We start from the raw sequence: 26,655 nt of genomic DNA on the forward strand, positions 1-26,655 counted from the left end.
TAAACTGCTCATTCTGACTCGTTTCACGGTTAAACATCTGTGCACGGCGCGCGTCCCCTGGCGTCCCCTCCGCGCCTGCGCAGCCTCACCGGCCACACGCACTACCGCTGCGATGACGCGCTTCACCCGCGAGGCGGCGCGTGCGGACCCCGCCTCCTTCCACTACGGCGTCTGCGGCAAAGATGGCGGTGCGGAAGAAAGACGGCGGCCCGAACGTGAAACATTTCGAGGCTTCCGACACCGTGTCCCAGTTCGATAATGTCCGCGTGTGGCTGGGCAAGAATTACAAAAAGGTACCGAGCGCATGTTTTGTACCCACGCGGCCGTAACGCGTTCGCGCGCGGGGGGGAAACGCAAAGGCGGCGGTGACAAAGAAGAGGAGGCGGGTGTCGCTCCAGCTGTTTCTCTCCGGGATACAAAAGGATGCTGAGCGCGTAGAGGCGCGGGGACCGAGCCGCAGCAGAGACGCGCCGCACGCACGCACCCGGCCGTTAAACCGACCCCCGGCCCCGGCGCGTGAACATTTAAACGCACAATTTAAAAAAAACAACGCAAATGTGTTTTCAGGAGTCGCGCGGTCCCGGTGCGATAGACGCGGCGGGGCGCGGGGGGCTAGCGGAGTTAGCATTAGCCGCCGCTCGGATCCAGATGTGGAGCCGCTGAATGTGGCGCGCGTTCGCGGAATCACCGGGGCCGTTTTTACCGGCTGCGCTCGTGCGGATGTGGCCCGTGGATCTGAAAACACGGGATCTGTGGCGTAGATGATGTCATACACGCAACCTATATTTCAGATTTAGAGTTTTGATGCACAGACAGTGATGAAGTGTGATGAAGTGTGAGGGAAGATGCGCGGGCTTTTCCAAACACACTGGACAAGAATGTGAACACAATCTAGTCTCAGGTTAGATCACAAACACATGTGCATCATGTGAACTGTACTGAGCCAGTACAAGGAAAACGAGTCACATAATCATTCTGAGCACAGCAATTAAAGAAATCATGATTATAAAGTCTATAACAATAAAACACTTTTTTGTTTTGTACTTATATTGTATTTCAGAACAGACTTATTTATTAGGCCTGTTAATAAAGCTTAAGGTCCATAATTATAATACTGTCCCTTTGCCCAATATTAAAAGGCTCTTTCTTTGAGATCACCCGTGTCATCTACTCTTTTACCTCTTTTACTTCTTTATACAGCTCAGCAAATACTTCCACATGTTTAACAACACATGTTACTACTATGTAACAACACATGTTACTACTATGTAACAACACATGTTACTACTATGTAACAACACATGTTACTACACATGTTACTACTATGTAACAACACGTATCACTACTATGTAACAACACGTGTTACTACTATGTAACAACACGTTACTACTATGTAACGACACACGTTACTACTATGTAACGACACACGTCAGTACCATGTAACGACACACGTCACTACCATGTAACGACACACGTCACAACCATGTAACAACACATGTTACTACCATGTAACGACACACATGTTACTACTATGTAACGACACACATGTTACTACTATTTAACGACACACATGTTACTACCATGTAACGACACACGTCAGTACCATGTAACGACACACATCACCATGTAACGGCACATGTTACTACAATGTAACAACACATGTTACTACTATGTAACGACACACATGTTACTACTAACGACACACATGTTACTACTATGTAATGACACACATGTTACTACTATGTAACGACACACATGTTACTACTATTTAACGACACACATGTTACTACCATGTAACGACACACGTCAGTACCATGTAACGACACACGTCACTACCATGTAACGACACATGTTACTACAATGTAACGACACATGTTACTACTATGTAACGACACACATGTTACTACTATTTAACGACACATGTTACTACTATGTAACGACACACATGTTACTACTATGTAATGACACATGTTACTACTATTTAACGACACACATGTTACTACTATGTAACGACACACATGTTACTACTATTTAACGACACACATGTTACTACTATGTAACGACACACGTCAGTACCATGTAACGACACACGTCACTACCATGTAACGACACATGTTACTACAATGTAACGACAAACATGTTACTACTATGTAACGACACACATGTTACTACTATTTAACGACACACATGTTACTACTATTTAACGACACACATGTTACTACTATTTAACGACACACATGTTACTACTATGTAACGACACACAAGTTACTACTATTTAACGACACGTGTTACACACATGTTACTACTATGTATCAGCATGTTAACGTAATGACATGATCGTAGGGGTTAAAGGTCATTAGGTAACCTGTTACACATGGTGGAAGAGGAGATCCATGATGAGAAAGGTGGCGGGCTCTTTACCAAAATGTTGCAAGTCAAGTCTGTGGAGAGCTGAGCCTCAAATACATGTTTTCAGTATTTTTAGTGCTATAAAAATCTTGGTTTGAATCTTACATTGTAGAGCTTTGATATTGATCCAGATTTCACTCAAATCCTGCGTTGGATTTGGAACAAGCTGAAAGCATCTTTAAAAACTGATCAATGGTTTTGCAGGATTTAAGTTTAATATTTATTGCAATTATTGTTTCAACTAACAAATGACGGTGGACCACCAGGACACCAGCACCGTAAAGCGATAATGCAAAAATGTTTGCATATTTTGTAAATGCATCTAATTATAAAGCATATTATTAACTCTGAATCTGCAAAAAGAGCCTAAAGTGTCACTAAAGTGTGTTTCAAGACCAAAGACTCTTTTTTACTATTATTAACCAAATAAAAGTTGAAATATATTTTATAAATACTATTAATGATAAAAATCGGAAATTATTGTATTGTCTAGTCCGGAAAACAATTTCAGTTATCAAAATATGACTATATTTAACTATGATCAGTCATTATTATTCTGAATCAACTACTTACAATATGTTTGTAATGTTTTACCGTTTGTGTGCTCTTATATCTTTACTTTACCTTGGAAAAAGAGATTTCGATCTCAATGGGTTACTATTACCTGGTTAAATAAAGGTTAATAAAATTAATAATAAATAAATAGTGGATTTATCGTCGCAGCTTCAGCTCCAGTTATAGCACGCTCATTCGTGTCATGCGTGTCCTCAGTATATCCAGGGGGCGCTGTACCGTTTCCTCTCTGACCGTGTGTGTCGTGTCCTCAGTATATCCAGGGGGCGCTGTACCGTTTCCTCTCTGACCGTGTGTGTCGTGTCCTCGGTACATCCAGGGGGCGCTGTACCGTTTCCTCTCTGACCGTGTGTGTGTCGTGTCCTCAGTATATCCAGGGGGCGCTGTACCGTTTCCTCTCTGACCGTGTGTGTCGTGTCCTCGGTACATCCAGGGGGCGCTGTACCGTTTCCTCTCTGACCGTGTGTGTGTCGTGTCCTCGGTACATCCAGGGGGCGCTGTACCGTTTCCTCTCTGACCGTGTGTGTGTCGTGTCCTCAGTACATCCAGGGGGCGCTGTACCGTTTCCTCTCTGACCGTGTGTGTCGTGTCCTCAGTACATCCAGGGGGCGCTGTACCGTTTCCTCTCTGACCGTGTGTGTGTCGTGTCCTCGGTACATCCAGGGGGCGCTGTACCGTTTCCTCTCTGACCGTGTGTGTGTCGTGTCCTCAGTACATCCAGGGGCGCTGTACCGTTTCCTCTCTGACCGTGTGTGTCGTGTCCTCAGTACATCCAGGGGGCGCTGTACCGTTTCCTCTCTGACCGTGTGTCTGTCGTGTCCTCAGTACATCCAGGGGGCGCTGTACCGTTTCCTCTCTGACCGTGTATGTGTCGTGTCCTCAGTACATCCAGGGGGCGCTGTACTGTTTCCTCTCTGACCGTGTCTGTCGTGTCCTCAGTACATCCAGGGGGCGCTGTACCATTTCCTCTCTGACCGTGTGTCTGTCGTGTCCTCAGTACATCCAGGGGGCGCTGTACCATTTCCTCTCTGACCGTGTGTGTGTCGTGTCCTCAGTACATCCAGGGGGCGCTGTACCGTTTCCTCTCTGACCGTGTCTGTCGTGTCCTCAGTACATCCAGGGGGCGCTGTACTGTTTCCTCTCTGACCGTGTCTGTCATGTCCTCAGTACATCCAGGGGGCGCTGTACCGTTTCCTCTCTGACCGTGTGTGTGTCGTGTCCTCAGTACATCCAAGGGGCGCTGTACTGTTTCCTCTCTGACCGTGTCTGTCATGTCCTCAGTACATCCAGGGGGCGCTGTACCGTTTCCTCTCTGACCGTGTGTGTGTCGTGTCCTCAGTACATCCAAGGGGCGCTGTACTGTTTCCTCTCTGACCGTGTCTGTCATGTCCTCAGTACATCCAGGGGGCGCTGTACCGTTTCCTCTCTGACCGTGTGTGTGTCGTGTCCTCAGTACATCCAGGGGGCGCTGTACCGTTTCCTCTCTGACCGTGTGTGTGTCGTGTCCTCAGTACATCCAGGCCGAACCGCCCACAAACAAGTCCCTGTCCAGTCTGGTGGTCCAGCTGCTGCAGTTCCAGGAGGAGGTCTTTGGGCGCCACGTCAGCAACCCGCCTCTCACCAAGCTGCCTGTGAGTCTGCCACCCTTTGATGTATCTCACTTACTGTATTTCCGGAGTATAAGTCGCACCGGAGTATAAGTCAGCCAAAAAATGCACAATAGAGAAGAAAAAAACATATATAAGTCGCTCTGGAGTATGAAATGCGGTTGCAAGTGTGAAAATAACAAATACTATCACATATAAGTCGCTCCGGAGTATATAAGTATAAATATAAGTATAAGTCGCACTCCGGCCAAAACTATGAAAAAAGGTGCTACTTATAGTCCAGAAAATACGGTAACTTTAAACAAATACAAACAGGACATGAAGAGCCACAGTAAAAAGTCACAAAACGTTCAAACTAAATCCATCTTTCCACGTTTGCCATTTTGTTGTGTTTAAAGCGCCCCCTACAGGTCAGACGACTCGTTGAACTAAAATGCAGTTAAGATAAATATATTTGGAATTTTGCTAAAAATGATGAAAATATCATCACAGAATAGTACATTATTTAGGTTTATAATTTCACTTCCTGTTTGTAATGACATCACACTAGGAAATTACCCAGCAAACACTGGGCCAAAACTCATCTAATGTCACAATTAATTTTATTTGACAAATAAAAATATATGAGAGCGACTTTATTTTGTTGAATTAATGTTCAGATGTAAATTTAAATTGAGTGTCCCTGGTGTGATGTCACTTCCTGTCATTTTCTACAGATTTGTTCATGTTTTCTCCACAAATACCTGCTCGATTGGTGTAAAACTATAATCTATACGTACAACAGGTATAAATACTGCAAATAAAGTCCAAATTTGAACGTCGTAAAGGAACATCACGTTATGTTATTGTTTGGACGAGTTGGTTTAGATCTTGAATTCATGTTTTTTTGTCGCAGATGAAGTGTTTCCTGGACTTTAAGTCTGGAGGAGCTCTGTGCCACATCCTCGCTGCTGCCTACAAGTTCAAGAGCGACCAAGGATGGTAAAGCCGTCTGTCCGCCGACCCGTGTGTGTCTATCTAACCGCCGGCCCGTGTGTCTCACCGCCGACCCGTCTATCTAAACGCCGGCCCGTCTGTCTAACTGCCGGCCGCCAGCCCGTCTATCTAACCGCCGGCCCGTCTGTCTAACTGCCGGCCGCCAGCCCGTCTATCTAACCGCCGGCCCGTCTGTCTAACCGCCGGCCCGTCTATCTAACTGCCGGCCGCCAGCCCGTCTATCTCACCGCCGGCCCGTCTGTCTAACTGCCGGCCTGTGTATCTCACCGCCAACCCGTCTATCTCACCGCCAACCCGTCTATCTTACTGCTGGCCCGTCTATCTAACCGCTGGCCCGTCTGTCTAACCGCCGGCCCGTCTGTCTAACCGCCGGCCCGTCTGTCTAACCGCCGGCCTGTCTTATCTAACCTCCGGCCCGTCTATCTAACCGCCGGCCTGTCTGTCTAACCGCCGGCCCGTCTGTCTAACCTCCAGCCCGTCTGTCTAACCGCCGGCCCGTCTATCTAACCGCCGGCCCGTCTATCTAACCGCCGGCCCGTCTATCTAACCGCCGGCCCGTGTCCTCAGACAAATGTCCCAGCATCCTTCAGTCACCACATTTATTTATACCACTATTTTGTTCAAAAAGTCTTTAAAAAGTCTCAAAGTTCAATAATAATTTGACGAGTCATTCACTAAAATAATGATTAGTTGCAGCACTAATGTTAATATTATGTTCAAATTGATTTTAAAAATGTACGGCTTTGAATTAATCTTAATAATCCATCATCAGTGATTTGCAGTCTGTGGTTCAGACATTTCACTTTCTTGTGTTGAATAATTAAAAGTCTGTATCGTTTATGTTCAGAAACTCATTTTGAAGGTCGATTTAATGTTTTTAATCATAAAAAGTAAATGCAATCGCACAACATAAAGTGTATTACACGTTCATCACTGTGTTTCTCTGCTGTTGCGCTGCTGCTGCTGCTTCGTGTGTAACTCCAGTCTAATTGTTTGCTAGGCGCAGGTTTGACTTCCAAAACCCTTCGAGAATGGACCGAAATGTGGAGATGTTCATGACCATCGAGAAGTCCCTGGTTCAGGTGAGGATACATATTTGTGATGTGCACTCATGAACATCTTGATACGTTTTTGAGATTCTTGATGCCGATATTCAGACGATATTTTAACATTGCATCAGGAACGTGCTCAAATCGACCTGTAAATGTCTTTGTTGAGGCTCAGGCTTAGATGAACCATAAAATGAGCCATAAAAGGGCATTTTTAAGTTTTGATCTCTACTTGCATCTCAGTGTGATGTCATCAATTACAAACCTAAGAAATTTAGGTATTTTTTTTAAAACATGTTTTTGTTTTTTAGCAATTTTTAAATATATAAAACTTAACTGCATTTTAGTTCAACCAGTCGTCCGACCTGTAGGGGGCACTTTAAAGTATTTACTCTTGTACAATTATATCGTTATCGGGTTTCAAATCTGCTGTTGGATCATAACAACTCTGAACCTACTGCTAAAAACCTAAAGTAAACACTGAAAACCTAGAGTATACACTATAAACCTAGAGTAAATGCTAAAAACCCAGAGCAAACACTATAAACCCAGAGGTAACACTATAAACCCAGAGCAAACACTATAAACCCAGAGCAAACACTATAAACCCAGAGCAAACACTATAAACCCAGAGCAAACACTATAAACCCAGAGCAAACACTATAAACCCAGAGCAAACACTATAAACCCAGAGCAAACACTATAAGCCTATAGTAATCCCTAAAAAGCTCGAGCAACCGCTTAACTCGACAGCGCCGTGTTCACCCGCCGTGTTCACCCGCCGTGTTCACCCGCCGTGTTCACCCGCCGTGTTCACTTGCGGCTCTTTGGTCTTCCAGAACAACTGCCTGTCCAGACCGGTCATCTACCTGAGCTCGGACATCGAACAGAAACTGCTCGGGAAACTGAAGGACATCATCAAAAGGCACCAGGTTTGTGACCGCCGTTCAGAGTTCAAGAGAGAGAACTGTTTGCCGTTCAGCGCTCAAAAGAGAGAGAACTGTTTGCCGTTCAGCGCTCAAAAGAGAGAGAACTGTTTGCCGTTCAGCGCTCAAAAGAGAGAGAACTGTTTGCCGTTCAGAGTTCAAGAGAGAGAACTGTTTGCCGTTCAGCGTTCAAGAGAGAGAACTGTTTGCCGTTCAGAGTTCAAGAGAGAGAACTGTTTGCCGTTCAGCGTACAAGAGAGAGCTGTTCGCCGTTCAGCGTTCAAGAGAGAGAACTGTTTGCCGTTCAGAGTACAAGAGAGAGAACTGTTTGCCGTTCAGAGTACAAGAGAGAGAACTGTTTGCCGTTCAGAGTTCAAGAGAGAGAACTGTTTGCCGTTCAGAGTTCAAGAGAGAGAACTGTTTGCCGTTCAGAGTACAAGAGAGAGAACTGTTCGCCGGTCAGCGTTCAAGAGAGAGAACTGTTCGCCGGTCAGCGTTCAAGAGAGAGAACTGTTCGCCGGTCAGCGTTCAAGAGAGAGAACTGTTCGCCGTTCAGCGTTCAAGAGAGAACACTGAACTAGAGAAAAGGGATGGCACATCACATCCTCTTCCTTCGCAGGGCTCGGTGACGGAGGAAAAGACGGGCAGCTCTCACGTCGTCATGGCGATCCCCGGCAGCCTCGAGGACGGTACGATCGCGAGACAAAGATCGTTTGGCCAAGTCGAGTCCAAACTCATGATGCTGAGCTTGTGTTTTCAGAGGAATGGGTGCGTCCCGTGATGAAGAGAGACAAACAGGTGCTGCTGCACTGGGGATATTACCCCGACAGGTGTGTCCAGAGTCTACTGCCGCCGCCCGCCGCCGCATTGTCACACTTTATACATGTTCTAAGTCTGTTATTGAACTCAAACGTTTTATTTCCTTCAGTTACGACACGTGGATTGCCGCCAGCGAAGTGGAGGCCGCAGTGGAAGACGCTCCCAGTGCAGAGAAGCCCAGAAAGGTACAAGCTAATGTTCAAGTGGACCACGTTTAGTCATCAATGAATCGTCATCGTTATGGACTATACGCAGACTGTGGCTGCGAGAAGAGGTTTCGTGACTCAATAGAGCGGAATTTACACAAAGAAAATCTGAGTTTGATGGTTAATTATTGTTGGTTGTAGCATGTTTAGCGATTCTGCCATTTTGAAAAAACATTTTGTACGAGTTCAGTGGTTGTACTTTCATATCAATGCTGTTTTAATTAAGTTAATTTGAATTTGGGAACTTGTATACATTGGTTCACTAGTAAGGACCACGATGCAAAGTGTTTATTGACATACGAGGAACATGAACAACACGGACATGGATGTAGTTATGGGGCTTCTGGCGATTAGGGCTGTATGCGCCTCGATACCCCCATCTAGGACATAAATTAGAGCATTAATTAGAAGAGGGTCAGAGGATGGGGCACGAAGTCACAAACACTGATGTGTGTGACCCGGATGCCTAAATAGCGTAGCCGCAGGAAGGGGTGTGAAAGGGGTGTGGTCCTGCTCCCGAAGATAAACATGTGCTGCCAGTATCGGCTCGATACGGGGGCCGTCTCTGTAAAAAAACGGTCTTTCCGCAGGTTCATGCCAAGTGGATCTTAGACCTGGACCAGTACAACGAGTGGATGAACGAGGAGGACTACGAGGTGGGAGAGGGGAGTCCCAAAAGGAAGAGGATCTCAGCCAAAACCCTGACGGACGAAGTGACCACTCCGGATGAGCGGAGGGACAAGAAGCCGGGCAGCGCCAAAAAGAGGAAACGCTCGCCCTCTCCGTCGCCCACGCCGCCGCCTCAGGAGAGCAAGAAGAAGAACGCCAAGAAAGGGTGAGGACGAATGCTCCTGATGTCCTTGACGCTCACGAGGGGGAATTACGAATGTGATTGTTTTTTGTGCGTCGTCAGACCCACGACTCCGTACACAAAGTCCAAGCGCGGTCAGAGAGAAGAGGAACCCGAGGACCTGTCCAAGGACGCAGACGAGGCGTCGCCGGTCGCCGCCTCGGAAGAAGGAAATCCAGCAAAGACGAGTAAATCTGACACTCAATCAGATTAGACGCTCGTTTTGTTATGTTATGTCTAATTGTGGCTTTACTTTTCCTTTTTTTTTTTTTTTAGATAACACCAAAAAAGACTCTGACTCGACACCGGTGAAAGGAGACAACGGTGAGTCGAGATGGAGATTCACTGAACCCTTTCTTTACAGCGTTAAAGGTGGTATGGACGTTTTTTTTCAGCAAATTTTTAATCATATTTCCTTGTGGCGTGGATAAATCATTTGTCCTGCCACGTATCAATCATAAAACGCACCTACCGCTCACCTGCAGCTGCGTCAGGCTCGTGCCCACGTTTCCGCGTGCCTAAGCGCATGGATCTATCATAATATAGTTCCCTCAGTGTACGGGCAAAATGAAAACGGAGAAAGACAGTTCGAGCTGACGCAGAAGTGGACAGAAATCTACGAGACGAGCGATGCGATCTGTCGCACTAATAAACAAACGCACGTGTGTGTTGTATCGGTCCGCACGGGGGAGTGCGCATGCGCACTTCCGCCTGCGTTCTCAAATCGCCGAAAAATCGTCCATACCGCCTTTAAGTAGGATCTGTCTCTCCCTTTCGCTCTTGACGTTACTCGGTTTCTTATCAAATTTGTTGTTTGCAGTGATGTTTTGGTGTTTGATGTTAGTCTCCCCTTTGAACAGATGAACAAGAAGACGAGTCCATGGAAACGACAGGAAAGGTATTACGACGCATCAGCCGTATAACATGCTTTTACATGATGTCTTTACATGTCCTAAGTTAAGGTTTTAAACACTTAGTCGTGATTTAAACTGAACGTTACAACTCCCACGTCACACTTGATAAAGAGGTTTTCGATGGGTTTTACCTGGGAAAATAAAGGTGAATATATTGATTAATAAATAAATACATTTTATTCCATTTTTATTTTTAATCAGCTCGTTTTGCAGCTTTTTTATTTTTTTTATTAACAACATACAAAATTCTCAATAATTGATCATCTACCTTATCCTTTTCCAACCACCAAAAAGAATACAAAAATAATCATTAGCATAATTAAACAGTACAAAAATAATACCAGCTCCACTGAAAGACTGAGAAAGTGCTGAAACAATGTGTAAATGTTGTGCTTTTGACACTTTTTACGTGCCTTTCTCACTCTTCATGGCTTAATTTTGTGGAAAAATAGTGTCGCGTACAGTCGAGTAGCGCAGTTAGCACAGTTAGCTGCCGCCGTCACTGTACGTAACGCTGTGTGTCCTTTAGGAGGAAGAGGAAGGGTCTCCGAGCGTGAAGGGCGAACCGGTCAAAGGCTCGGATCTGCACGAAGACAACGTGACGGAGCAAACGCATCACATCATCATTCCCAGCTACGCTGCGTGGTTCGACTACAACAGGTACAAAAACAACGGGACGCAAAACTAAACCCTCTTCATCTTCCGACCGCGGCGCCGCCCAGTCGCCAATAATGCGTCTTTGATTGTCCAAACAAAGCGCCATATAGATTGATCAGTCGTTTAACAGTTTACGCTTAAACTGACACACTTTTCTGACGATTTAGAGCTCCCCCTGCAGGTCCCTTGTAAAAATAATCAGTAATAATAATCAGTAAATAGATCATTTTCCTTGTTTCTTTATCATCATAAGCCAGTAGAATCACTCTGTCAATACAAAAACATTTCACATTGCCAAATATGAAAAAGAGCGAGGGTTTCTCAGGAGAGTTGTTCTTCTTGTCGATGTTATAAGGCTGGTTTTTCACCCCGAGACAGCAGGGGGCGACGACGGGCACTTTAAACGCCCCGAAAATACATATTTAACCATCGCAGGGACTTACAAAGACGTTCAATAAGGTCAAATGTTACTAAATTACTGCTTTAAACAGATATTCAACAAAATAAAGGTGTTACACGGTATTGTTGTTTGTCAAATCATAATTATTGTGTAATTCATGTGGATTTTGGCTCTTCTTAATCATTTAGCTATTAGCTACAAGGCCTTAACCCAGTATCGAAAAATGTTTATTTGAATATTATGTGATCTAGGTTTGGTCTTTAGTCCCTTAATCAGTCGATTGTGTCTTAGCCGACCCAGATTTGTATTTGTCGACTCATTATTTTATTGAGAGAGGAGAAGGCATGGCATGAGTTACCTGTAGGTTTGCGAGTAAATCATCAGTTTATTCTGCTTTTCCTGTCGTTCTTTTCGATATAAATAGTTGCTTATTTTCATTATTACATGAAGATTATGGATGCCTTATACCGTATTTTCTGAACTATAAATCGCACTAGCCAAATGCATAATAGAGAAGATAAAAACATATATAAGTCGCATTTTTTGGGGAAATGTATTTGATAAAATCCAAGACCAAGAACAGACATTTCATCTTGAAACGCAATTTTTAAAAAGAATAACAGATTAGAGAACATGGCTAACGCTAACACCTTCAGCTACATGACGCACAGACAACGAACTGTGGTAAGTGTCTGGTATGTTAACGTAACATATGAACAGTTATTCAGGTAACTATAGCATAAAGAACATGCTAACAAGTTTACCAAAGCATCAGTTTTACCCCAAATCACTAAATCCATTGAATTCTTCTTCCTCTGTGTCACTTCACTCCACAAACTCTGGAGGTAGAGGAAGTGAAGATTCTTCTTCTGCGTCGCTTAGAGCCTAGAGCGCCCTCTTGTGGTTGCCAGTATGACAATAACGAATAATATCACACATAAGTCGCTCTGGAGTATAAGTCGCACCCCGGCCAAAACTATGAAAAAAAGCGACTCATTGTCTGGAAAATACGGTCGTTTTGAGAGCTTTTGCCAGTGCCGCGCTCACTTTTTTGTTGACTGATTGATGCACGGAGCAGGTACTTTACGTGACCAGGAATTTATTTAGTCGAAAACAGCCCCAAAACAATGTTACATTTGATACGCGACGTCGTACTGTTTGGCAGCTCTGACTTTTGCATCCTTGGCAACTTGGTCCGTCCTTTCGCTAATAATTCCACCTTTTTTTTTTCAAAATTCCCAAAACTCCACCCTAGAACATTTAATTTACATTTCAAAGTTGTGCTTGTCTCTCCCCAGCGTTCATGCGATTGAGCGTCGAGCGCTGCCGGAGTTTTTCAACGGGAAGAACAAATCCAAAACACCGGAGATGTAAGTGTCGGCACAGTGTAAATGTGTACGATAATAAAGCGTGTGTTTTTAACCATCGTGCACTCGTCTGTGGACAGTTACCTGGCGTATAGGAACTTCATGATCGACACGTACCGGCTGAACCCTCAGGAGTATCTGACGTCCACGGCCTGTCGCCGGAACCTGGCCGGAGACGTGTGCGCCATCATGAGGTCGGTCTGAGCAGCGCGCGCGTTTTAAATGTGTGTGTTCGTTTGCTGTATAAGGATATTTTCATTCTTCAATTTATTATTATATATTATAGCCAGAAATTACCAAAAGGTCAATTCGAGCCTCACAGACTTGGATACTTTTAAAATTGCACGGATAAATCATAAATCACGCTGTGGTTTTGTTTTTTTGTTTATAATGTGCATCTTTAAATCTCTTTACTGAACTGTTTTCTTTTGGTTGTAGCTGTTTATTGTTTATGAGCCGCAAACTGATGACTAATTACGCTTTTAATTAGAATATAGTAAATAACAACTGCAGTAACAGTGCCAAAAAACATCAAAAGTATTCAAAATGTTTAACTAAAATAGAGGTAAAACGTATAATATCACAAGGGTTGTTTTTGGAGACATGAACAATACATTGATAAACATTGTCTATTATGAAAACGGATTAAAAAGGTCTCAGTTAAAAAAACAAAACGCAATGTAAATAATTTATCTGCTCTTTTGTGTTTCATTTTGCTGTCCATTCACATTTATTTCTATTTATATTGAACGTTTCTGATGGGTGGCCTCGATATCGTCTTTGGGAGGATTAGAAAACATATTGCAACGTTCATTTTTGTCACTATTGCCCACGTCTGAACTTGAATACACCGGTCGTCCGAGTGTATTCAAGCGGATTCTAAAAAACGCTCTCCCGCCTCAGAGTCCACGCCTTCCTGGAGCAGTGGGGTCTCATAAACTACCAGGTGGAGTCCGAGAGCCGCCCGACGCCCATGGGACCTCCCCCGACCTCGCACTTCCACGTCCTGGCCGACACGCCGTCCAGCCTGGTCCCGCTCCAGCCCAAACCAGCCCAGGTACAGGCCCAACGGTCGAACTCACGAAACATATTAACAGTTATTCAGATAACTATAGCATAAAGAACATGCTAACAAGTTTACCAAAGCATCAGTTTTACCCCAAATCACTAAATCCATTGAATTCTTCTTCCTCTGTGTCACTTCTAAACAACTCCACAAACTCCAGAGGAAGAGGAAGTGCAGATTCTTCTTCTGCGTCGCTTAGAGCCTAGAACACCCTCTTGTGGTTGTCAGTGTGAAAATAACGAATAATATCACATATAAGTCGCTCTGGAGTATATGTCGCACCCCGGCCAAAACTATGAAAAAAGTGCGACTAGTACGAAAATACGGTATATGTTTAAAAAACTCTCAATGTACAATGGAAATGGTAAAATAATTGTTAGTTGAGGCCTTATTCTGTATTAAACCCGCTTAACCTGTAGTTTAGACCTTGGCAAACATTACATAGTCAACTATCAAAACTAATGGTGGTCATATTGTGACTATCTTAATTGCTATCTGGACTTTTCAGACTGTAGTATTTAGTATTTTAAAAGTCTTAATGTACCGTACAATAAAAGGACTATTGCTGAAAAAGGATTGCTGTTTCAGCCATATTCTGGCGTTCATTCTGTTGCTTAGACCTCACAAACATTGAAAGGACTGATATGTTTCTTCCAGACTCCAACGCCAATAATGTCCTTCCCGGATAAAGTGAAAGAAAAACCGACTGATCTGCAAAACTTTGGGCTCCGAACTGACATGTACAGCAAGAAGACCAACTCCACGAAGGTAAGGGGAACAAGGGGAAAGAAGCTTAAGATGTTTTAAATGGACTTTGAAGTGAAAAATGTGATGATCAATGTGTTTGGTTTGGTTTCAGAGCAAGAGTGCAGCCAGCACGATGAGGGACTGGACGGAACAGGAAACACTTCTGTTACTGGAGGTAAATGACCTTTCAATCCATACATTTAACAACCAACGAAACAGAACACAAGTCATATTACTAAATAAACACATGTCATTATTGATAGTATACTTTTTCAGAGAGTTTAATGCTATTTCATGATTCTTTTCAGTTCAGAACAATAGTGTTCTGTGGTGTGTCTGGTGTCACATATATGCGACAAACCCGAAAGTGCAATTAAAGTCCATCTGGTTCTCCTTTTTTTCTAATTCTGACTTAGTTTGGTGGTATAGAACCTGTGGTAAATATTTGTCGTGAAAAATACGAGTTTAAAATGACGGGAAGTAGAGCTGAGTTCTAAAACGGAATCCCTCTGTGATGTCTTCAATGTGCGACACGCCATTGAAAACACACTTTACACTTTACTCCTTTTTTTGTTTACTGTACAGCGTAAAACACATTGAAGACTTACAACTACAGTAGGTGGCAACAACAATAACAACAACACTCAACTGACACACTTTTCTGACAGTTTAAAGCAGAACTAATTAACTCTGGTAATAGAGCTCCCCCTGCAGGTCCCTTGCGAAAATATATAATCAGAAAATAGATAATAAAAAAAAAACATGTCTTTCTTTCTTTATCATAGTAGGACAGTAGAATCCTTCTGTCAATACAAAAACATTTCACGTTGCCAAATATAAAAAGAGAGTCAGGGTTTCTCAGGAGAGTTGTCCAGGCTGATTTTCCGCCCCGAGACAGCAGGGGGCGATGATGGGCACTTTAAATGCCCCGAAAATACATATTTAACCATCGCAGGGACTTACAAAGACGTTCAATAAGTTTAAACAATCATTCAAGAACATACAGGTGTCATATGGTATTATTGTTTGTCAAATCACAACTATCGTGTAATTTATGTGGATTTTGGCTCTTGTTTACTGTGGAATTGACTCTTATCATATTTGCTGCTCATGTCCAGCCAGGAAGTGTAATTATAAGCTTTACAAAAATGGTCAAACGGGTAATAAATGGACAAAATGTTTAGTCAAATCTGAAAAATAAATTTTAGCGAAATGTGTCGTCCAAACTGTCAAATAGACTTAAAATTCGATGGGAAAACATGTCAACGAAGCCTTGTTCTGCTCCAGTTGAAATAAAAATTCCAACTGTCTCTCACCTTTCAAATATATTTGTAAGTACATAGGTCATACAGTAAGTTGAGAAAATAATTCAAATGGTTCAGTTAAAACTTAGTAAACCATTAAATTTGACGATTAGCTGAAGGAATGAACGTAATAAAAGCGACTGCACTTCCTCCTCAGGGTCTGGAGATGTACAAAGACGACTGGAACAAAGTGTCGGAGCACGTGGGCAGCCGGACGCAGGATGAGTGCATCCTTCACTTCCTGCGGCTGCCCATCGAGGACCCGTACCTGGAGGAGGCGGCCACGGCGCTCGGGCCCCTCGCCTTCCAGCCCGTGCCCTTCAGCCAGGCAGGGAACCCCGTCATGAGCACCGTCGCCTTCCTCGCCTCCGTGGTCGACCCGAGAGTGGCCTCCGCCGCCGCCAAGTCGGCCCTGGGTTTGTCTGCTGTATTTCATCGCAGTAACATTGCAGTAACATCGCTGTAACATCGCAGTAACATCGCAGTAATATCGCAGTAACATTGCAGTAATATCGCAGTAACATCGCAGTAACATTGCAGTATTATCGCCGTAATATCGCAGTAACATCGCAGTAATATTGCAGTAACATTGCAGTAATATCGCAGTAACATCGCAGTAATATCGCAATAACATTCCAGTAATATCGCAGTAACATCGCAGTAACATCGCAGTATTATTGCAGTAACATCGCAGTAATTTCGCAGTAACATCGCAGTAATATCGCTGTAATATCGCTTTAACATCGCAGTAACATCGCAGTAACATCGTTGTAACATTGCAGTAACATCGCAGTAACATCGTTGTAACATCACAGTAACATTGCAGTATTAACGCAGTAACATCGCTGTATTATCGCAGTAACATCTCAGTATCATCGCATTAACATCGTTGTAACATCGCAGTATCATCGCAGTATCATCGCAGTATCATCGCATTAACATCGTTGTAACATCGCAGTAACATTGCAGTATTATTGCAGTAACATTGCAGTATTATCGCAGTAACATCGCAGTAACATCGCAGTATTATCGCAGTAACATCGCAATAACATTCCAGTAATATTGCAGTAACATCGCAGTAATATCGCAGTAACATCGCAGTAATATCGCAATAACATTCCAGTAATATCGCAGTAACATCGCAGTAACATCGCAGTATTAACGCAGTAACATTGCTGTATTATCGCAGTAACATCGCAGTATCATCGCATTAACATCGCATTAACATCGCAGTAACATCGCAGTATCATCGCATTAACATCGCATTAACATCGCATTAACATCGCATCAACATCGTTGTAACATCGCAGTAACATTGCAGTATTATCGCAGTAACATCGCTGTAACATCGCAGTATTATCGCAGTAACATCGCAGTATTATCGCAGTAACATCGCAGTAACATCGCTGTATTATCGCATTAACATCGCAGTAACATCGCTGTATTATCGCAGTAACATCGCAGTATCATCGCAGTAACATCGCAGTATTATCGCAGTAACATCGCTGTATTATCGCAGTAACATCGCATTAACATCACAGTAACATCGCAGTAACATCGCAGTATCATCGCATTAACATCGCAGTAACATCGCAGTATTAACGCAGTAATATTGCTGTATTATCGCAGTAACATTGCAGTATCATCGCATTAACATCGCATTAACATCGCATTAACATCGCAGTAACATCGCAGTAACATCGCAGTATCATCGCATTAACATCGCATTAACATCGCATCAACATCGTTGTAACATCGCAGTAACATTGCAGTATTATCGCAGTAACATCGCAGTTACATTGCTGTAACATCGCAGTATTATCGCAGTAACATCGCAGTATTATCGCAGTAACATCGCAGTAACATCGCAGTATCATCGCATTAACATCGCATTAACATCGCATTAACATCGCATCAACATCGTTGTAACATCGCAGTAACATTGCAGTATTATCGCAGTAACATCGCAGTTACATCGCTGTAACATCGCAGTATTATCGCAGTAACATCGCAGTATTATCGCAGTAACATCGCTGTATTATCGCAGTAACATCGCAGTAACATCGCATTAACATCGCAGTAACATCGCAGTGCTTAACAGCCATATTGCGTCACACATTCATGTATTATCGCAGTAACATCGTATTAACATCGCAGTAACATCGCTGTATTATCGCAGTAACATCGCAGTATCATCGCAGTAACATCGCAGTAACATCGCTGTATTATCGCAGTAACATCGCTGTATTATCGCAGTAACATCGCATTAACATCGCAGTAACATCGCAGTGCTTAACAGCCATATTGCGTCACACATTCATGTTTCGTGCAGCCTACAGAATGACCTAATGGCCGTGTGTTGAGTGTGGACTTTGTTTCGCAGAGGAGTTCTCTCGTATGAAGGAGGAGGTTCCGGCCGCTCTGGTGGAGGCTCACGTTCGCAGGGTGGAGGAGGCGGCGCGGGCGAGCGGGCGCCAGGACCCTCTGTACGGGCTCGAGGGAAGCGGCATCGCAGGCACTGTCGTGGAGGAGGGAGACCGGACGGGTACGGCGTGTGTGTGTGTGTGTGTGTGTGTGTGTGTGTGTGTGTGTGTGTGTGTGTGTGTGTGTGTGTGTGTGTGTGCGTGCGTGCGTGCGTGCGTGCGTGCGTGCGTGTGAATGTTGAATCACGATTTAACTATTAATTCAATAATACCATAATTCACGTGTATTCACCATTATCCACCATTATTTACCATTATTCACCTTTATTTACCATTATTTACCATTATTCACCATTATTCACCATTATTTACCATTATTCAACCTTATCCACCATTATTCACCATTACTCACAAGTATTCACGAGTATTCACCATTATCACTGAGACTGTGAAATCTATAAAACGATAGATTTAATTAAAGCCACTTAATTTTAGTTAAATATACTATTGGAGATATGTGCATCTCATTAGCAGTGATTACTTTATGTATTTACTTATTCTGGGAGATCTGCAGTCACTTTTTTCTTATCATAGAGAGACTAAGAGATAATAGACTTACTATATTATATATACATATTACATATTTTAGTTATTTTAGTCATAGTTTCAAGTGTTTTTTTCTCCAGGTTTTGTGGGGCAGAATCACCATTGATTGATTATATTGTTTAATTGATGTATGAACTCTACAACTTTTCTCTATGATGAAGTTTTAATTGTGTTTTTTATCGTTTTAGAGGAGAGCAACACCGAGGAAAGTAAAACTGAGACTCCGCCCGCTGAAGAAAAGAAAGAGGCGAAGGTACGATTCTGCTTGATAGAATCTTCAGTTTGGATGCATTTTTCCTTTTCACCGTAATTAAAATGTAAAGTAAGTCAGAAAAGATAAGACTGGACTTCAACGAAATGAAAGAAGTGCTAAAATGACCATAAATAAATCACAAATTGCAGAAATATAAGTTTATACCCTTGTGTTGGAGCTTTCCATTGGCTTTTTTAGCTCGTTTTTATTACGATTTTATGATTTTTTTCTGTCGTTTCTCTCATTTCCTGAAGCCTTGTGATGTCACTGCGCAGGAAAATAAAGACGGCGGAAACGAGGAGGCAGAGAAACAGACGGAGAACGGGAAGAAAGAGGAAGAACGGAGAGAACCCGAGGGAGAGAGGGAGACGGAGAAGACCGAAGCCGAGGGTACGAACGATAGAAGAGACCGAAATGTTAAAACATACCGTATTTACTGGAGTACAAGTCGCACCAGCCAAAAAATGCATAATAGAGAAGAAAAATACATATATAAGTGGCACTGGAGTATGAAATGCAGTTGCAAGTGTGAAAATAACAAATAATACCACATAAAAGTCACTCTGGAGTATAAGTGTAAGTATAAATATAAGTATAAGTCGCACCCCGGCCAAAACTATGAAAAAAGGTACGACTTACAGTCCAGAAAATACGGTATATATAATAATGTATACCAGTGTTATTATAATAAATAATATAATATATACATAAAAATAATAATATTAAAAAATAAATATTTTAATTAATAAATACAATATTTTTTAATAATAATAAAAATAATAAATGCATGGATCAAAATAAATACATGGCCCACTAACACATTTATTTTTATTTTGTATTTTTGTCAGTTTTTGTGTGTGAATGTGAAGGGGGTTGTGTTTTATGTTGTGTTTATTAGTTTGTTGTGTGATTGTATTGTCGTTATGTTCATTAAAGACGTTTTTTTTTCCGATACTAAGAACAATACTCGATACCATCTTCAATTACACAATGATTATAAACATTCCTTTATGTAGGTCAAAGGTCAAAGCTGTAGACACAAAGTCATAGTATTTGTGACACAATTTTGTTCCATTTATCAGTTTTTTTTTCATATCAATACTTTTTTCAAATGAGTATTTAGTTTTGATACTCGTTTTAGTATCGATGAGTATCTGATTTTCGATACTTTTGACAGCCCGACAAGAAACGCTGAAGCAAGTACATACACTTACACCAATAAAAGACAATGATTATATCCAGAATTCAGGCTCAGTTCAAGTTTTGTGCTGAAAGTGGTGATTTGCTGTTTGTTTTCAGGCGACGGAGAGAAGGAGAAAGAGGGGAAAGAGTCGACGGAGGAGGCGCAGAGGGAGTCGGAGAGCGAGGGCGAGAGGAAGACCAAAGTGGAGCGAGAGGTCGGCGAGGGAAACCTGGCGACCGCCGCCGCCTCCGCTCTGGCCGCCGCCGCCGTCAAAGCCAAGGTAAAACGTTTAAGGCGCGGCACGATTATGATGGTCAATCAATACACGGGATTATTCAGGCCACAACGTGATCGTAAGGAGTAGTAAGGAGTAAAGAAATAATAATTGTGGCGGTTTAGAAAGTATTTTAAAATCAATCTGTTCTCCAAATAAATCCATCTTAATGTTAATGAATCCGGCTGTTTTGGGTTCATTAACTTGACTTTGTCTTTCTGAAAGTTTGATTTCATAAAGCTGGTCACAAAGTTGAGGACTGTAACGTGTTGGACGATGGGAAAGAGAGAAAATTTTATATTTCACACTTGTTTTGTCTCAATAATCGTGAATACAGTTCATAGTTTTGGCCGGGGTGCGACTTATATATTTTTAGGCCCGAGCGCCACAAGCTGGCGAGAGGCCTATTAATCTTGTAAGGCCGTGCGAAGCACGGCTGCGAAAGTGCGCACGTAGTGCGCACGAAATCGAGCGCGAAGCGCTCGCCCACTTCCAAACACTCACTAACGCACTCCTTCACTCATGCACGCCCCGTGCATACTAATTAGTAGTAGGAAAATGGAACATTACCGTTGTAAACGGGCGAAGCCCGTGCAAAAGTGCGCACTAAACGAGCACTTTACATTGAGATGACGACCGCGAAGCGGTCGTCATCCCCATATAAAGCACTCATTTGCGCTAAGTAGCTCACGAATACGTTCCCCATCTCTTGCATGTTCCGTGCATATAAGCATGTAATGCAAAAATTGAACATTATTACTGTATAGAGGGCCAAAAACACAAAGTGGGCGGAGCCCACTCAAAATTAACGAAAGTACCCGTCAGTGACCAGGGACCCACACCATGAGGTAGGAAAGCGCGAGCGCTTTCCGAAAATGTATAGTGAAAAATGGGAAACATTGTTTTCGCATCGGAATATTCTTCTTCTTCTTCTTCTTCTTCTTCTTCTTCTCGGGACCAACCCCCCTATTTTTCACCCAGTGAACATTGACGAAAAGTCACAAAAATGTTCACACCTCTAAAAATCGTGCCTCTCTACATTCTGGCTATTTCCCTTTTCTAAAATAAAAAAAATTGGCGCGTCAGCGCCCCCAAATGTACCAAAAATGCATTGAGAGAAGGGAAATGACCCAAAAAAAATCTGATCGTAGAATCATGAAATTTGGCGCAGAGGTAGATTACGGCAACGCCGTCCGCCCAACCAAATGTCGGCCATATTGCTTCAAAAATGGCTAAACATGACTTCGGAGTTTTTCCAAACGTCGTACTTTTACGAACTCCTCCCAGGGCGTTAGCCCTAAAAAGCTGAAATTTGGTAAAAATGCTACTGAGGAGTGGGACATCAAAAGTTATCCAAATTACATTGATACCTCTCACGGTCTGTAGCTAGAATTTCAGAAATCTCCCATATTTAAAATTTCTGCCGTTTGCGCGGATAAAGTCCGAATTGCGTCAAATTAGAATCAGTTGTTAAACTCTTTGCCCTAAACCTACTTGAAGTGAAATAAATTAATTTGGCGCCACAGCGCCCCCTACAGATTTTATATGGAGGTTAAATGTTTAGTTTTGCGAAATTATATGAAATTTTTTGACACACAACTCAATTTTAGCATCCCCATCAAAAAAGTCAATGAGACCCATGTCATAATTGTTATGGCGTTGCCGTAACGATGACCGAAACCTTTCATGTTATTCCAATGGGGAAATCGCCAGAACATGTTTACACTTTAGACTTTCACAAACTCCTCCCAGGGCGTTAGCCCTATTAACCTGAAATTTGGTGAGACTCATCTTCAGGACCATCAAAAGTTATCCACATTTTCATTCAAAGAGTCACGGTGTCTGTGCGGCAAAGCCGCACATTTTGCCAAGAATTCAAAATAAAATAGCTTTTTGATGGTAAAACAAAGGGGAGAAGATGTGACAGCGTCACAGATTCAGCAGTAGGCGTAATAAAAGGACAATTGGGGCGCGTTAGCGCCCCCTCCTCTTGCGGTGTGGCGGCGGTGTGGCGGCGGCGTGGCGGCGGCGTGGCGGCGGCGTGGCGAGGGCCGATCATTGCCGCTTGCGGCTATATTTTTTTGTTATTTTCACACTTGTAACCGCATTTCATTCTCCAGTGCGACTTATATCACAACAAACTAAATATATTTTACCTTTTACCTTTTTTTAAATTATTTTTTTAAGGAAAATGTGTTTATTTTGATTGATTTTTTTCCTTTTTTATTGTGGTGGTGCAGTGGTTAAGAGAGTTGTTAGCTCTGCAGTACCATGGGTTTGATTTGCGGCCGCGACCATTTGCCTATTGTCTCTGTCATCTCACTCCCATTTTTAAAAAATAAAAAAACATAACCAATAAAGTTCTTTTAATCCTATGCTGCGTTTTTGCACCATGAATGTGAAAGTAGAGGAACATCTCGTCGTCACATGATGATGTTTCATGACTTGCGTTGTGTGGTGTCCGTTGTGATCCGTGCAGCACTTGGCGGCGGTGGAGGAGAGGAAGATCAAGTCTCTGGTGGCTCTGCTGGTGGAGACGCAGATGAAGAAGCTGGAGATCAAACTGCGGCACTTCGAGGAACTGGAAACCATCATGGACCGCGAGAGAGAAGCTGTGAGTGAAAGAGCGACACATGCAGGCGGTCCTTTGTACGGACGGTGTTCTAGTCCTGTTCAAGTCCCGCTCTAGACCTGTTCTAGTCCTGCTCAAGTCCCGTTCTAGTTCTGTTCTAGTCCCGCTCTAGTCCCGTTCTAGACCTCTGGCGTGGCGTGTAAGTGTGACCTCTCTCTGACCTGTTCTAGACCTGTTCTAGACCTGCTCTAGTCATGTTCTTGACTGTTCTAGTCCTTCTCTAGACATGTTCTAGACCTGTTCTAGACCTGTCCTAGTCCTCTGGTCCCGCTCTAGTCCCGTTCTAGACCTCTGGCGTGGCGTGTAAGTGTGACCTCTCTCTGACCTGTTCTAGACCTGTTCTAGACCTGCTCTAGTCCTGTTCTAGTCATGTTCTAGTCATGTTCTTGACTGTTCTAGTCCTTCTCTAGACCTTTTATAAACCTGTTCTAGACCTGTCCTAGTCCTCTGGTCCCGCTCTAGTCCCGCTCTAGACCTCTGGCGTGGCGTGTAAGCGCGACCTCTCTCTGACCTGTTCTAGACCTGTTCTAGTCCCGCTCTGTACCAGCTCTAGTCCCATTCTAGACCCGTTCTAGACCTCTGGCGTGTAAGCCTGACCGCTCTCTGACCTGTTCTAGACCTGTTCTATACCTGCCACTGACCTGTTCTAGACCCGTTCTAGACCCGTTCTTGATCTCTGGCGTGGCGTCTAAGCGTGACCTCTCTCTGACCTGTTCTAGACCCGTTCTAGACCCGTTCTAGACTTGTTCTAGACCCGTTCTAGACCCGTTCTAGACCTGTGGCGTGTAAGTGTTCCCTCTCTCTGCACAGTTGGAGTACCAGCGTCAGCAGCTTTTGGCCGACCGTCAGTCCTTCCACATGGAGCAGCTGAAGTACGCCGAGATGAGGGCGCGGCAGCAGCACTTCCAGCAGATCCAGCACCAGCAGCACAACCAGAGCACCACGCCCCACGGCCCCGCCCCCCCGACCGGGGCCACGGCGCAGGGGCCACAGCCGCAGACCAGCTCCACGCCGGCTCCGGTGCCCGCCCCCAGCCCGGCGCCCTCCGCCTCCTCCGGGAACGCGGCCGAGACCAGCGCGCCCCCCGGAGCCCAAACCACCACCAGCTCCCCCTGCCCCCCCGGACACGCCCCGCCCAGCCACCCCAGCTCCGGGGCCGCGCCCGCGCCGCATGGTGAGTGCCCAGCTCGAGATCATCACATCATTCAGTGTATTTAAAGTCTTCACTCAAGGGACACGTGCTACGATAAATAGACTTATTTGAGCTTTCACCCGTTTAAGCATCGTTTCCTCGTCAAAAACATGTTTAGTGTCGTCACTCTTGTTTAAGGAATCCTGATTCAGGACTAAACCAGGAGTAAACTTGGAATAAACCAGGACCAAACCAGGACTAAACCAGGACTAAACCAGGAGTAAACTTGGACTAAACCAGGACCAAACCAGGACTAAACCAGGACTAAACCAGGAGTAAACTTGGACTAAACCAGGACTAAACCATGATTAACCAGGACTAAACCGGGACTAAACCAGGACTAAACCAGATCTAAACCAGGACTAAACCAGGACTAAACCAGGTCCAAACCAGGACTAAACCAGGACTAAACCAGGTCTAAACCAGGTCTAAACCAGGACTAAACCAGGTCTAAACTAGGACTAAACCAGGACTAAACCAGGACTAAACCAGGACTAAACCAGGTCTAAACTAGGACTAAACCAGGACTAAACCAGGACTAAACCAGGACTAAACCAGGACTAAACCAGGACTAATTCTCTCCTTGTTGCCACGGCGTCAGTCTCTCATGAGGTTTAGACACTTATGATCACGTATAATCGTTCACATTCAATAACACGACGCTGTACGTTCCACTTTCAGAGCACCACGGGCCCCACCCCGGCGAGACGCCGCACCCGCCCGCCCCGGTCCCGCCCCCGCAGTGAAAATAACACCGGTCTGAATGACTTTGACCACTTTGACTCCCGCCTGACCCGTCCAAACCGAGATGTTACCGATTCATCAGATAACTCCCCCAAACGGACAAACGACGGTAAAATTGTAACGTCTTATTTTCTTCTTCTTGGATTTCAAAAAAACACTTCCCTCGGTGTCAATAAGCTGTCGAGCGTGCGGCCGGTCCTTCGCCGCCGGTCCCTAGCCGCCGGCTCCGCCCACTTTGATCCAAATGCTGAAATCCCGACAAATTCCCATGTTTTTTTTGTTTGTTTGTTTTTTCTTGCCAATTTCCGGACGGTACGAAACACGTAAGTTATATGCACTTTGAACACGTTTACTCCACGAAACGCTTGAAACACGGACGGATTTGAACCGAAGCACTTAATATGGCGGTCGTCATGGCGATCGGTCGGTCGCCGTCGGCTCCACAGGGTCCAGACGAATGAAGGTGAACACTCGGAACGCCGACTCAAAGTTGGCGTTTGAAAATAAGTACTGTAATACTTAGAGAGGGGCTTGGATCTTATGTCGCCCTCTGGTGGTACTCGCTCGTACTGCACGGGCAGGATACGACCGTGCGTAAAGGTCGGCCTCCTCTAAAGCGTCTCAACTGGTGTCGCCCGGGCCGTTTTCATCCCTGGGAATCCTTTTCGTGTTTGTTTTGGCGGTCGGAGCAGGACAAATGCGGCCGAAAGAATCGTTCCGTGAACAAATGTGACACTAAAAGCTTCCAGTTTATTCCTTCCGAGTCCAAACTCCAAACCGCGTGCCGTTAATTGCAGCTCATAATCCGTAACACTACATCATCTTCAGATTTTTAAACAGAGATTAAAAACTGTGAAAATGCATCTTGTAAAATTGAGAGTACCGTATTGTCCGCACTATAAGGTGCACTCAAACGCCTTTAATTTTCTCCAAAAAAAAAACAACAGTGCGCCTTATAATCCAGTGCGCCTTGTGTATGGATTATTTCTGGTTGTGTTTACTGACCTCGAAAGCGGTTTTGTGTGGAACACGTTTTGTTTCGCTTAATGCGCCTTATAATTCCGTGCGCCTTATAGTGCAGAGAGTACGGTAAAAGCGATTAAAACGTTTCTCTTCAAAGTAAAACAAAATAAAAAAGAATGAATTCAAACACAAACGCACCTTTTAAAGTGCCATTATTCAATCATTCATCAAAATGTCAGGACAAAAAGTTTTTTTATTTTCATTATTTGTAAATAAAATACCGTATTTTCCGGAGTATAAGTCGCACCAGCCAAATAATGCATAATAGGGAAAAAAAAAAAAAAGTATGAAATGCGGTTGCAAGTGTGAAAGTGACAAATAATATCACATATAAGTTGCTCCGGAGTATAAGTATATAAGTATAAATATGAGTATAAGTCGCACCGCGGCCAAAACTATGAAAAAAGGTGCGACTTTTATAAAACACGGTAAGTC

The 26,655-nt window shown here is 43.8% G+C and overlaps 1 protein-coding gene across 3 annotated transcripts; it reads left to right on the plus strand.

Moving 5' to 3' along the window:
* Nucleotides 1-164: 164 nt before the first annotated feature.
* smarcc2 (SWI/SNF related BAF chromatin remodeling complex subunit C2) lies at nucleotides 165-25,275 on the plus strand. 3 transcript variants are annotated; one of them, XM_072451521.1, is made up of 26 exons: nucleotides 165-293; nucleotides 4,494-4,613; nucleotides 5,485-5,570; nucleotides 6,586-6,667; nucleotides 7,474-7,566; nucleotides 8,180-8,249; nucleotides 8,321-8,390; nucleotides 8,489-8,564; nucleotides 9,176-9,420; nucleotides 9,499-9,623; nucleotides 9,712-9,759; nucleotides 10,296-10,333; nucleotides 10,879-11,009; nucleotides 12,705-12,776; nucleotides 12,854-12,967; nucleotides 13,677-13,830; nucleotides 14,497-14,607; nucleotides 14,699-14,761; nucleotides 16,048-16,306; nucleotides 18,274-18,435; nucleotides 19,108-19,172; nucleotides 19,427-19,562; nucleotides 20,472-20,635; nucleotides 23,109-23,243; nucleotides 24,072-24,435; nucleotides 25,135-25,275. In XM_072451521.1, exons 1-26 carry the CDS (start codon nucleotides 183-185, stop codon nucleotides 25,197-25,199), a joined length of 3,159 nt encoding a protein of 1,052 aa, XP_072307622.1. In that variant the 5' UTR covers nucleotides 165-182; the 3' UTR covers nucleotides 25,200-25,275. The 3 variants fall into 3 exon arrangements, with proteins under 3 accessions (XP_072307622.1, XP_072307624.1, XP_072307623.1); XM_072451523.1 differs by having other exon boundaries at nucleotides 19,448-19,562; XM_072451522.1 differs by having other exon boundaries at nucleotides 6,592-6,667.
* Nucleotides 25,276-26,655: the final 1,380 nt, after the last annotated feature.

The sequence above is a fragment of the Eucyclogobius newberryi genome, unplaced genomic scaffold, assembly GCF_026437365.1.
Source record: "Eucyclogobius newberryi isolate DKJ021-1_F unplaced genomic scaffold, fEucNew1.0.hap1 SCAF_19, whole genome shotgun sequence".
NCBI classification, from domain to species: Eukaryota; Metazoa; Chordata; class Actinopteri; order Gobiiformes; family Gobiidae; genus Eucyclogobius; species Eucyclogobius newberryi.

Bases quoted from the DNA above. Each gene is read 5' to 3' on its own strand.
- smarcc2 (XM_072451521.1), top strand. From the start codon at position 183: ATGGCGGTGCGGAAGAAAGACGGCGGCCCGAACGTGAAACATTTCGAG. The intron at 9,760-10,295 runs GTGAGTCGAGAT...CCCTTTGAACAG, and splicing joins ACCGGTGAAAGGAGACAACG to ATGAACAAGAAGACGAGTCC. The intron at 10,334-10,878 runs GTATTACGACGC...TGTGTCCTTTAG, and splicing joins CCATGGAAACGACAGGAAAG to GAGGAAGAGGAAGGGTCTCC.